The sequence below is a fragment of the Rana temporaria genome, chromosome 1, assembly GCF_905171775.1.
Source record: "Rana temporaria chromosome 1, aRanTem1.1, whole genome shotgun sequence".
Classification (NCBI taxonomy): domain Eukaryota; kingdom Metazoa; phylum Chordata; class Amphibia; order Anura; family Ranidae; genus Rana; species Rana temporaria.
Window position 1 is genome coordinate 397,408,731 of NC_053489.1, and position 13,634 is coordinate 397,422,364.

Genomic DNA, 13,634 nt, shown 5'->3' on the forward strand with positions numbered 1-13,634 from the left:
GAATTTCATATTTAGAAAGCCAATGCATGTACCTATGTTAGTTGCTGTGGGAACCTGATGTTATGCCAAATTCACTAAGTTATTGCTGGTGAGAAGTGCCGTTTATGGTTGTGGGAGAGCTATTTCACCTTTTAAAAATGTCTTGTATATTTTGCTTTCAGATTTCTGATACATACCATGCCTTAATTGCTGCCTATAAACCCACAAGGCCTTCTCAGAGGTGAATACCCTATAATATACCTGCTTTTATAAGACCATAAAGACTTGAGTTACTGGTATGTTAGGCAGTTACACAATAACTCCTATTTATATAATGTCCTTTTCAGTGTTTAAAGGTGCCATCCCACGTAGTTGCTATGAAAACATAGCTTGGTATGGAATTTAAAGGAACAATTTCCTTCCCCCGTATTTGGAATTCTCTTTTTTGTGAATACACTGAAAGTGGATATGTGCAGTTTAATAGAATTGTTGTAGCACTATCACTAATCTTTTCCTTTTTTTTGTCAAATTTGTTTCTCATGAATAAATGAAATGAATGGAACTGGAACAATGTCCTGAGTTTTTTCTACTGAAAACATAAAATCAGAAAGGCAACTTCCTACATTCATGTTGTGGGGTGTGAGCATGTATTCTCTGTACAGCTGTACAGCCAGTTAAGTCCCCATGATTTTTCAGTTTGCCCGGAAATATACTGTTGACAATTACTCATGGTGCAGGGCTTTCCTTAGTATACTCCTAGACATAGGTGTTCAAACTACGGCCCCTCCAGTTGTTCAGGAACTACAATTCCCATCATGCCTAGTCATGTCTGTTAACCTCCTTAGCGGTAATCCCGAATCAGGCTCGGGGTGAATTTTTTATACCAAAATCGGTATCCCCGAGCCAGACTCGGGATTGCCTTGCAGGCAGTGGCGGCCCGTCCATAGAGGGCGCTCGGGTGCCGCCCCCCCAAGCTGTTAAAAAAAATAAAAAATAAATCACTTTAAGAGTGACCAGGCGCCGGACATGCGGCGGTCTATGAGAAGCTTCCCAGCCTGCAATTATCTGATTTTGATGGGCACAGAAGCTGAGCTTGATGGGCACAGTGGCTGCGTTTGATTGCACAGTGGCTGCGTTTGATGGCACAGTGGCTGCGTTTGATGGGCACAGTGACAGTGGCTGCGTTTGATAGCACAGTGGAGGCAATTGATGGGCAAAGTAGCTGCGTTTGATGGCACAGTAGCTGCGTTTGATGGGCAAAGTGGCTGCTTTTAATGGCACAGTGGCTGCGTTTGATGGGCACAGTGACAGTGGCTGCGTTTGATGGCACAGTGGAGGCAATTGATGGGCAAAGTAGCTGCGTTTGGGCACAGTAGCTGCATTTGATGGCACAATGGCTGTGCTTGATGGGCACAGTAGCTGCGTTTGATGGGCACAGTGGATGCGTTTGATGGCACAGTAACTGTGTTTGATGGCACAATGGCTGTGCTTGATGGGCACAGTAGCTGTGTTTGATGGGCACAGTGGCTGCATTTGATGGGCACAGTGGCTGAGTTTAATGGCACAGTGGCTGCATTTAATGGCACAATGGCTGTACTTGATGGGCACAGTGGCTGAGCTTGATGGGCACAGTGGCTGCATTTGATGGGCACAGTGGCTGCGTTTGATGGCACAATGGCTGCGCTTGATGGGCACAGTGACAGTGGCTGCGTTTGATGGGCACAGTGACAGTGGCTGCGTTTGATGGCACAGTGGAGGCAATTGATGAGCAAATTAGCTGCGTTTGGGCACAGTGGCTGCAGTTGATGGGCGCAGTGGCTGCAATTTATGTTTTTTTTTTCAGTTTGTTTGCGCCCCCAAAAAAATTTGGAGCACCAGCCGCCACTGATTGCAGGATACAGGGGGAAGTTACTTACCTTGTCCCTGGATCCTGCGATGCCTCCCCGCTGTGTGTGCGGGCTCCTCCGCTGTGTCTCCTCGCTCGATTCACAGTGCCTCCAAGTTCCTTTCCCTGTGACGTTACAACGCAAGGGGACGGAGTTCGGCGCCAAATTCAAAAAGTGAAAAACACAATACACATACAGTATACTGTAATCTTACAGATTACAGTACTGTATGAAATAAATACACCCCCTCCCCTAGTGGTCTGCCCAGTGTCCTGCATGAAGTTTTATATAATAAAAACTGTTCTTTCTGCCTGGAAACTGGAGATTGTCCATAGCAACCAAAAAGTGTCCCTTTACATCAAAGGTGCTTTTAGACCAGCTAGAAAACAGCGATAATAAATTAGAATCACTTGCAAAATTGAGCGATAGCGATTTGAGGGGAAATTCGTCATCAAACAATAAAAATAATGACAGCGACAATTCTGCAACTGAGCAAATTTCAGTGTTTTTGATTACATTATTGAATAATTTTTATTATAATTATATTATTATTTGTTATAATCATTTATAGTTATTTATTATATTATAATTTATGATTTTTTGTTTCAAACTTTATCATACCCGGCATGTCTACTAGACTCTTGTTTGGACAGATTTAAGTGAGTTATCCCTAAGAATTACAGGCCTACAATATAAAACGCCAAATTTCCATGCAAAATAATTGTCCGGCTTTCAGCACCTAAAATCGAAAAGAATCATACCGCCAGGGAGGTTAAAGCCAAACTCCAAAATACAAATGCAAAGCTCTTTTGGCCCTACTTCTCCTGTGGGTTCCAGGACTCCATTCCATTCTGCACTCCTGTGACCCGTTTTCAGCTGACATTGGGCTAAATTTCACTGTCAGCCGACATCCCTACAGACTGGAGGGATCCTGGCTTTATTGTCAGGATCCACTTATATGCCTGGACCAGCAATGGGATCAGCCTCTTAGCAAGCCACATGGAAATTGAGCCAACTACTCCTCTTCACTGCCCAGCAATCCAGTGAGCACTGAAGGGGCAGAACTGAGAGCCAGTGACTTACAGTCACCAGCTCTCTGCGCACTGTAGACCGAGAACTAAGCGATCAATGGTTTTTGATCACTCAGTTTTTTTATCTTAGAGGCGGCTGGGGACAGATGCAACATTAACCTTGTCAGTATAATTGTTTTTTTTTGTTTGTTTCAATTCCCACACTTTTATTTTCATACACACAAGACTTAAAAACTTAAAATGCAACATGCTGTTTCCTACTACAAGATAGTTTTAGTTTGCAGAGGTTACCATATCTGACTTGCTAAAATATAATACATTTTCCAAACCTTTCATTGCTGTGAAAAAGTACTTAAAAGTAGAAAATGTATACAGCATTTTACAAGCGGTTCTCTGCTCAATATCTAATGTGTTTATATGTCTCTGGTGATGTCATATTAAATGTTATAACAGAGTTCAGTGAACCCGTTCTTTTAAAACAAATCTATCTGAAAAGGATCTAGTTGCAGATGACAGTTACAAAAGTAAGAAAGTGGCCCGTAGCCTTAATTGTAATTAAGAGAGGTAAATCCACTCCAATCATGTGTTTTCTGTATTCTGCATTTCCACCATGAAACTCTCAGTACATTACTACATTATTTAGGAATACTTGATATTTTTCAGTGGACTCCAAGGACAATTATTTCCTGTGATTAATGGCATGTCTTATTTCATATGGCTAACTTACTAACCATGTCACACTTGCTTAACACCACCCGGGAATCCACTGCTAAATGTATCAAGTAGATGGAGAGAGTGGAAATGGGGGAATAAAACAGACTCAATTGTGGAGTACTGTAAGACACAGATGGTAAAAACACGTTGAGTCAGGGAAAAAAGGGAAACATAAAAGGTGAAAATATATACAGTTTGTGTGTGTATATATATATATATATATATATATATATATATATATACAAATATATATATATGATAAGCAGAACACCCCCACCCCCCCAGTTTGGTTCACGCCAGAACTCTAGAACATCACAAAAGTTCTGACTCAAAACCCTATTCAATTTTGAAGGCTTATATGCAAGTTATTGGCCATAAAAAGGGTATGGGGCCCAGGTACTGCCCTGGGAGACATGTATCAATGTAAAACATTTTTTTTTTAAAAGATTTTTTTTAATGATGGTTAAAGTGAAACAATAAAAATTAGAAATTCCTTTTGATATAGTGCCTTGTAAAGTGGCACATCTGTACCGTGTATATAACCTGCTGCAGCAAAATTTACATTTATAAAGAAAGAAAATTACATTTAAATTGCCGGCAATACAATACAATTTCTGGCAATACAAAAATGTTTAAAGAAACAGCGTGGGGGTCCCCCCAGTCCATACCAGGTCCCTTGTGTCTAGTATGAATTTTAGGGGAAACCCCATGCCAAAATAAAAAAAACTAAAAATCCATATCAGACCCTTTCCTGAGCATGCAGGCTGACAGGTCAGAAAAGATCCATATCAGGCCACATGCCCTCAACATGGGGGAGGCTCTGCCATTGATAATCAATTATGACTCCCACCGCCGGAACTGAAAAAATAAAAACCGATCCGCCCGCATTGCAGGCTAACCGCCGTATGCCTGCTCCGCCATTTCACAGTTCTTAAATAGGTAAGGGGTGCAGCCACCTGGTGACATGACCTGGTGATACCACCCCCTTGTGACGTCTCAGACTGGTGCATGACCAGTGCATACTGGGTCGGTGATGTCACAAGGGGCAGTGCCACCAGGTGGCCCTGTCCCTTATCTATTTAGAAACTGTAAAACAGCAGAGCAGGCATTTGGCAGTTGGCCTTCATTGTGAGCGGAGTGTTTTTTTCTCTTTTTTGAGGTCCGGGGGTGGCGGTGAGCGCCGTGATTGACGATGGATCTACATTGGGGGACATTGATTTTTTTTTTTTAAATAAAGGAATTGTCAAAAAGTACCTCCTGTCCAAGCTGTCGTGCGGACGTAACAGTTTCAGGGTTGAGACAAACTACTTACTACTGACAGGGGTGCCTATAATGATCAACTTTTTATTATGTAAAATCTTTATCCCAAAAGGAAAAAAACTATTTGTTGTAACTGCTTATAAAGTGTTAGCTGGAGTTCCACTTCAATTTGTAAGTGTATCTAAATCTACTAGTTCACCTAACACTCTCCTTCCCTAAGATTAACAATTCTGCAGTCCAAAGGTAGCCCTGTGCTCCTTCATCAAGAGTGGAGGCACTCAAATATAGGAGGTGAGTTACTGGCCAGATCACCAGATGAGAAAACAAAGGGATAAAGGATAAACAAATAAATAATGCAGCCACCACATCTATTGATTGGTAAGCTGCAAAATATAAACATTTTTGTTTTGGGTTTATTACGCCTTTAACCCATCAGTTAAAGAATTTAAATTAAATGAATTTAAAGTATTAGTACTAACACATGCCCCATTGTGATCCATACTTTCTGTCAAATACAAGTATACTTATCAGTGGCAGCCGCTCCATTAGGACTCCCAGCCAATAGGGTCTCAGGACCCACTTCCTGTTCGGCCAGGAGATGAAGCAACGGCCCAGCACTTCCCACGACAAGCTGGAGCAAGGTAAAGCAAGAAGCAGCCTAAGTTAAGGCCACTCCGTCTGTCTCCCATGGTGTGTGTGGGGGGGGGGAGGCAGGCTATTGCGGTAGTGCGAGTGAGGGGGGGCAGGTTTGTTTTCATTGATCACCAGCCGCCACTAATACGCATAGAAGCAAAACATCAAAAAATCTCTTTCATATATGGTAATTTTATTATAATTTCTCTTTAATACAAATAATAATTTACCTTTTCCCTGATTTCCAGTCTGTAGACTCTAGAAGGCGGATCTTTCACATGTCCTGCTTTTTAAATGACCTTTAGAACAAATTAAGTATTTTGCTCTATTCAGCAATAAAAAGTACTGTTACTCCTTTCTAAGTGTTAACTCGAATACCATGAACCTTTTACAGCTAAAGTCATCTGACAATAGAAAGTCGCATTTGGATTTATCGGGCATCAGGGAGAAAGCTTTGGAGGAGTGTAAGGACGTAATGCCAGGAATAGAAGTCACAGCTGGTCCAGACTGGCTTATTTGAATAAAGGAATTAATCTTAATTCCTTGAACAGGAAACAGACTTTAAATAATATTAACAAGCTTTCAAGAGCTGCAAAAGTTTCAGTTAAAGTGTTGAATGAAGAAAATCTAATATTATTACAAAAAAAATACTTACCGTAAATACTGAAGTGACATTTTATAAAACAGTATTATTACTATTTTCACACTGATGCTCAGTGTTCTGCAATCTTGAAAACTTCATAACCTCGAGATCAGATACAAGTTTGAGCTCTACCTTACTCCATCCAGCAGTAATAGTATATGTTATGCTTGCAAACCATGTGCTTTTAGTACATATTGCTTCTTTTCTAAACTCCATACCTTGTCCTTTGTCATATATGTTCCTCAAAATTGCATGCATGTGCACATGTCAGGCCTGTAAAGCGTATTCTGTAGCTATACATGTTGTTGGTACACCACCTGTTTCACCTTAATGGTTTAAATGAGGTAATAATAGAACTGTGCAAGTTCTAAAGCCCTGTACACACTGGTCAAATATCGACTAAAATCAGCCGGTACAGTAGAAACTGTCCAACTTTCGGCCTGTGTGTACAGGTCCACGTCCTTTCTCAGCTAGCTGCTATTTTGCGAGTTTTCAAGATATGAATGCTGAAGATTAGTGATCCAATAGATGAAATTTATACGCAGGGATGTATTGGTAAATCTGGAGATATTCTAACTACTGAATCAGACCAACAGAGGGAGAAGGTGTATTGGGAACTGTTAAAAGGTCTTAGTGGAAGGTGAGCACATAGGTTGATTGGTGGCAGATCATATGGTGCTGGAGTTGGTGTATAGCAAGGAAATACTGGATTGGACACCTAAATTCATGCTGATATGAACTACTGATATGGACTTATTTCGATTGTTCACTATATTTATTTATCTGATTGTGCAAGCTCTTTTTAAGGGTTTTTCACCACTGTTTCATTACAGCACATATATTGGTATTTGAAGATACGCATTACTTTGTAGTGTTTTTCTGCACATTTCACTTGGAAACCTATCACCTTGGGTTTCATAGTAGGAAGAATTGTAAAGTACTGTTTCACATATATTATTTATTTATAACCAATGATGTATATTGCAATATAATTTAGCTTATACAATAGGAGGGGGTTCCACCATTATTCATAAATAAATTGGAAGGGTAGCACTGCACTTTTGCTTTAAGTGTAAGGCCGCGTACACACGGTCGTTCCAAACCAAACCATCGGTTCACCGCTGAAGTGGCCTGATGGTCTGATGTGCGTACACACCATCGTTCCAAAAACCGATCGGGTCAGAACGCGGTGACGTCAAACACACGACGTGCTGAATAAAACGAAGTTCAATGCTTCGAAGCATGCGTCGACTTGATTCTGAGCATGCACGGGTTTTGAACCGATGCTTTCTGTACTAACCATCGGTTTGGACCGATCCGGCAGCGGTCCATCGGTTCGATTTTAAAGCATGTTTTAAAATTTTGGACCGAAGGACAACAGACCGATGGGCTATACACACAGTCGGTTTGGACCGATGACACTGAACCTCGGTCAATTCTCATCGGTTTTGTCTGACCGTGTGTACACGGCCTAACAGGAAAATGTTTATTACATGTTAGTAGGACAAACTTACAAAAAAAAAGAAACAACCATTTAAGGCATATAAGCCATCATATACAGCGTATAGCAGGTCAAATAAATGAAAACAGTTCAATACCAAATTAAATAGTACATATAGTATATAGGATGACAGAATATCCAGTGTATTGCAGAATAATAATAGCAGTGTATGACTTAGGGAAAAGTGGATCAGGGAATGAGGGGAGAAAAATAAAAAGGGGGAAATGGGAGGAAAGAGTAGGTTAATATGAAGTCATACAATAACAGTAAGGCACAGCAATCAAGGTTTTGCACCAAAATGTAAACCAAGTAAAGAACAAAAGTAAAACAAAGGGGGGGCGCATTGAGGGAGTCAACCAAAGAAGACCTTAACCAATGGTGAAGTAGACTGAGACCCAAGCAGGAGTTAAACAGCTTTACCCTGAACATCTATCCAACTGGCCCATATTTGATAAAACTTCTAAGAATAATTCCTACTAAAAAAGGTACGTTTATACAGTGGACAGATCCTATTGATCGTCTATAAAGGGTTTGTAAAGGATTTTTTTTTATCTTAATAGCTTCCTTTACCTTAATGCAGTGCTGTTTTCATGTCCTTATTGTTTGTTTTTGCTCTCAAGTTGTTGTAATTCTTCTCTGATCTCCACACTTCCTGGTTGTCTGTTTCCTGATAACCACAGTACTGGGAGCTTTCTCTCTGTGGTCACTAATCAAGGAGGTGTGATTGCTGTGTGTCTAAAACCCCTCAACACCAATCAGTTTTGTTTTACAAACCATCACTGCCCTGTATTGGCTCTGTGTCTCTGTACATCACAGAAGCAGGAAACAGCATGCAAAAACGAAACTGAAAATGTAGGTAAATTATATGATTGATTTTATCTATTTTTAATCATTTTTAAAAGGAATCAGTTAACTATTATGTCTCTATACCCTGTAAACAGTCATTTCAGCAAAAAAAAAAAAATCATTTACAACTCCTTTAAGTTATCTGCTGTAGGTGGGGTTGGAATTTTCAGAAGACATGCCTTTTCAATGCCTACTTAGTGTCACAAAAGCTATATCTGGACGTTTTGTAACTTGTAGTGCTGTTGTATTTCAGTTCCATGCTATTTTGAAGGACCATCATAAGAGCATGCATAATTTCAGTACTGTATGTGCTTTTACATCCACCTCCTGTGGAAATGTATTCTTTGTCTGTTGATAGAAATGGGCTAATTTATTGACACAGGAAAAAAGTAATTTAATAAATGGATAGCAGTTTCTGGTTGGAGGGTCATAAATAGGGGGATATCTCCTTGAGAATGAGTAAACATCTATAAATTGATTAAGCTTTGGGATCTTAGCCTAGACGGATAGTAGTATTTCTGTCCCCATTCAGATTTTTTTCCCATTCTGATAAACTGCATATAAAGTTTTCAGCAAATTTCCAATAAACATGGTTTTGCCAAAAGGAATGCATGAGCATGCACTGTGAACATCTGTGCTAAATCACTCTTGGATTCTAAATACCATTTGAAGATTTACCAGCATCGGCAGTTTAAGCTAATTAAGAATTTAACTGGAGTGTCTGCTGGACTGGGTGGTCTGGGGACCGTCAAAGTAAAAGTAATCATGAGTGTGACAAAGTCAAAAGCATGGGTGCTTAATAAGTAGTATGGACAAGGCCTTTTGGTCTAAGAGGGCAAGGCTGGTTTAAACATACGTAAAGTTGACGGCTGGAACCTGTTATAGAATCTATAGTGTATTAGACCTGTCTGTAGGAGATGGTCATTGTTTTCGTTTACTGGATTTATTACATAATGTGGCTACCATTTTCTACCTTCAATAATTTTTAAAATTGAATTAGTTAAAAACATTTTTAATTTTTTCTTTGTGGGCCAGTAGCTGTACGTATTGTACAGCTACTGGCCCACAAAGAATTTTTTTTAAATGTTTTTAACTAATTCAATTTTAGGTATTCTATGCGAACAGGGAAAAATTACTTTGCACTATACAGTACATATTTTATTGGAACCAGTCTTATAAAGAGGTTCTCTATAAACAAGAGCAGCAAATGTAATAACTGGGAGAGATAGAGGGAAAAATGGCTTATTCCACCAAATCAGCTCACACCAAGAACCTTTTCCTAACTATACACTAAGCCTAATAAAAAAAAAAAACATTTGCAACAGTTTTGTGTTTGACCACAATTTGTGCATCAAATTGATGTAGTTATAATTTGCTCCAATTTGTAAAAGCCACTTATTGAGCAATCATGGTGCCTTTTACAATAGGTTTGTGTTTTTTAAGCCATATTATTAAGTTCCTTAATGCAACATATATGGGGTTCACAAAAATCATACAAGATGCATTGAATGATTACATTCTCAGGGTACACAGAAGTCTGCACGCTCATGCAAACCCTCAGGCCTCGTACACACGACCAAGTTTCTCGGAATTTTTTTTGCCAAGGAAACCGGTCATGTGTACATTTTCGTCGAGGAAACTGTCGAGAAACTCGACGAGCCAAAAAGAGAGCATGTCTTCTTTTTCCTTGACGGGAATGGAGAAAGTTGGCTTGTCGAGTTCCTCGACAACCTGACAAGGAACTCGACGAGGAAAACGATGTGTTTCGCCCGTCGAGTTTCTCGGTCGTGTGTACGAGGCTTAAGTAAGATGGCTTATTAAGTAGTTAAAACTGTTGGGGCAATCTTAACTATTCTTGCATAGCCATTAGATAAGTTGGCTATATGGGTAAGCAGTAGGTGAGCATATCAAATCAAAGAAAAAAATCTTTTATTTGATCACCCAATTTAGTGGTTCTAAAGGCCCAAGGCTTTAACCTTCATGCATTCCAAAAAACCTTCTGTGTGCACTAATACCCCCCCCCCCCAAACCTACCTAAGTCCCATCACGATCCAGAGATGTTCACAAGACACAAAAGCCTCTGCTCCCAGGGGACACTCCCTCCTCATTGCTGCTAATCAAAGTCAGTGAGCTAATGAGGAAAGAGAGTGAGAAGAAGCCGCAGCACTGTGTGTGAATGAGCAGTGGCGGGGGAGCCCCCATAGAATGCTGCTTGCTTTGGGGGCACTTGGCAGGAGGGAGGAACCCGGAGAACTGGTGGGGAACCTGAGAAGAGGAAGATCAGGGGTCGCTCTTTACAAAACCATTGTAAATGTTTGCTATTTAAAAAAAAAATCTGAGCCTTTAATATCACTTTAAAGTTTATAATCGATATGTTGCTGTTAAGTGCACTTGCATTTGTTTATTATATACAGCTCTTTCTTAGAGTTTGACCTTCTTTAGATGTTATTTGATGAACAGTGTTTTCAAGAAGAAGTATGGCCAAAGCTCTTTTTGGCAATGCTTCTTGCCAGACGGCTGATGTCACAGAGCGGCTCCAGGATCTGCAAGGATCTCAACAATATTGTCAGGATCTGCCCAGATGCCTGGACCAGCAGCTGCCTCAGCCTCTCATTGTGCTCCTGAGAGCCTGAGCCAACTACTCCTGCCCCCACAGTCCGGTGCTATAGTAAATGCTGGAGGGGCAAAGCTCAGAACAGTGGCTAACATATCTGAGAATCAGGGATTGGCAGTCTTTGATTGCTCAGTTCATGGTATAGAAGCGGTGGGGAACAAATGCAGCATTGGATTAATGCTGAATCCTCATAGGTGAATATAAAAGTTTGTTTTTTAAATGCTGTACTTCTCTTCTAATGATTGTTCTGTTTCACATAACGTTAAATAAAAGTTTACAGAAACTTTTGCTAAAACTAATTCAGCTCTCTGCAGAATTATGGGAACACCTATTACAAGAAATACTCCTTTCTTCTATTAAAAAAAAACACTGGTTACATTTATTGCCCCTGAGCAGACAGGGGTCAGGCTTTCACTAGGGATTCACCCCCTACATCATCTATTCAGTCTTTTCTTATCTCCCCTTCCCTTACTTCACATGCCCCTTATTTCTGTCTTCTACCCCATTATCTTTGTATTTTGTTTTTGTTTTTTATTTATTTTTGAAAATGTTTAAATCTGGAGCAAGCAGAGAGTAAAACTTGAAAGAACCATGAGTATTCTGCATTAGACTAGCACATAAACTAGTAATCGATAGAGGAAAATGTTCAGTGCCATTGTAGTACACTAAGTGGATATACACAGCAGCATAAACCTCTGTATATTCATATGTCTAATGTGATATATGCTATTGTGCTAATCTGCTCTCCTCTGGAACAAAATAATGAATACAAATTAAAAATAAACTACGGAATGTGCATTCTATTTAGATTAGGACCACCAGTGTAAATGCAATAGTGTACAGGGAAGTATCCACTTTTAAATCTTAAGTATGTATCTATTCAATTAAAATTCAATTTGTAAGCTTTTAATATAATAAAAATAAGATAATGACCATCCAAATACTGTACCGAAATAATCACCAACACAATTTCACCTTTAAAACTGAAAAAGTGCCTTGAAGATGTTTTCTATACTTTCAGGTTCTACCAGGTGATAAGTTATAGCATCTTATTTTAGCCGGGCAGGAGGACACAAAAGAAGCGGAGCTGAGGACTTTATACAAAACATCAGCAAAACTTGAGCATCGCTCTGAAGAAGACTTTTAAGTTCGACTTTTGAGATCACGATGGTGAGCTTTGCTGTCCCGAGGAAAGAGAATCTGACAGAGATGAAGTTATGTGTTTTCATTTCAACGTACATCGCATTCCCCTCCAGGTACCATGGTTTGAAGGTGACCAAATAGTCTTGCAAAAGACTGTCTTTTACAGAACTATGTGTTTTGAATGCTTTAACTATTTTAATGCTTATTTAAATTTTGTAAATGTTGGCTATGTTTTTAATGCTCACAGAATTTTACTTTTTTATGATTTTATTTTGAATGGTTACATTTTCTTTTTATCAGTTTTTTTTGTTCTGTTTTTTTTATGAATCCAAATGTCAACAAAAATTAAATGATATTTTGTCTAAACTAAGATGGTGTCTATTTTTAATTTCTCAACTTAATATGCCTGGATTATTTTAACTAAATGCAAGCTTCAGCTGGAACTTTTTTGTCTTTGATATATTTTAATTCCTGTTTGTGTTGCCATCAGGGGAGAATTGCCCTCACTTCCTACAGTATACAGTAACTGGTAGCACCTGGGGCAGAAAGTGTTAGGAAACACTTTTTTTACTTTCCTAGGTTTGCTTACTATATGTGCATATTGTGATATGTTATTGGCTTTCATTTTTCATTTTACTCTATAGTATAAAGATCTCATACATTTCAATCAAATGCTTCACATTTTAAACCAAAATATTTCTGTTGGATGTTCTATATAAAAAGAAAATATATTGTTATGACTAAGTGAATATGCTTTTACATGGGTTTCATATGTTAGCATGTGAAGGGGAAATGCATGCAAGATCATTCATGACATTAATTACTAACAATTACTAATCATAACCATAATTACATAATGACAGTTACTGATTTAAAAGCAATCAAGCCTTCAAAGCGGGAGTACCTTGTTTTTGGCATCCAGCGGTCCTGTTGAGTAACATGTGTATCGTGGATCTCTCCATGATGTTATGTTGCTAAAAACAAGTCCGTTTGATTCAGATATCCCTTGTTGGCATCCAACAGACAACAAAAGAAAAGGCTGGCTGACGTACAGGGAAACTCTTGCTTAGCTATGACTCACATATGTGGAAAAGCCATAACAATTATCTACTGGTATTAATTTCCAAAGCACAGCTGCCAATATATTAATCACAATGTGTTTAGTTTTCTATTATAGATACAGCAGCTATCCTTTTACATATCTACATAATCATAATTCCTGGAAAACTCTGTTGAGGTGGTATGTTTTTATGCAAGTTCTCACCCTATAAATATCAGGCTTTCTGTATAGATTGACGCCAATAATTGCTATTGCACATAATAATTTAGAGTGGAAGAAACCCGTAGGTGTGCTTTTTTTTTAGTCGGAAGCGTCAGGCTTTTA

The 13,634-nt window shown here is 39.1% G+C and overlaps 1 protein-coding gene across 4 annotated transcripts in view; it reads left to right on the forward strand.

The window, feature by feature from the left end:
* The window catches only part of CRLF1 (cytokine receptor like factor 1), a 186,353-nt gene extending 173,733 nt beyond the window's left edge, over positions 1 to 12,620 (forward strand). For 2 of the 4 annotated variants that reach the window (XM_040322886.1, XM_040322895.1), the window contains exon 8: positions 12,166 to 12,620. In XM_040322886.1, coding sequence (XP_040178820.1) covers positions 12,166 to 12,254 — 89 coding nt within the window. In that variant the 3' untranslated portion in view covers positions 12,255 to 12,620. Of the gene's footprint in view, positions 1 to 12,128 lie in introns of all 4 variants that reach the window. The other 2 variants (XM_040322911.1, XM_040322904.1) reach the window with 1 other exon arrangement.
* The last annotated feature ends 1,014 nt before the right edge of the window (positions 12,621 to 13,634 follow it).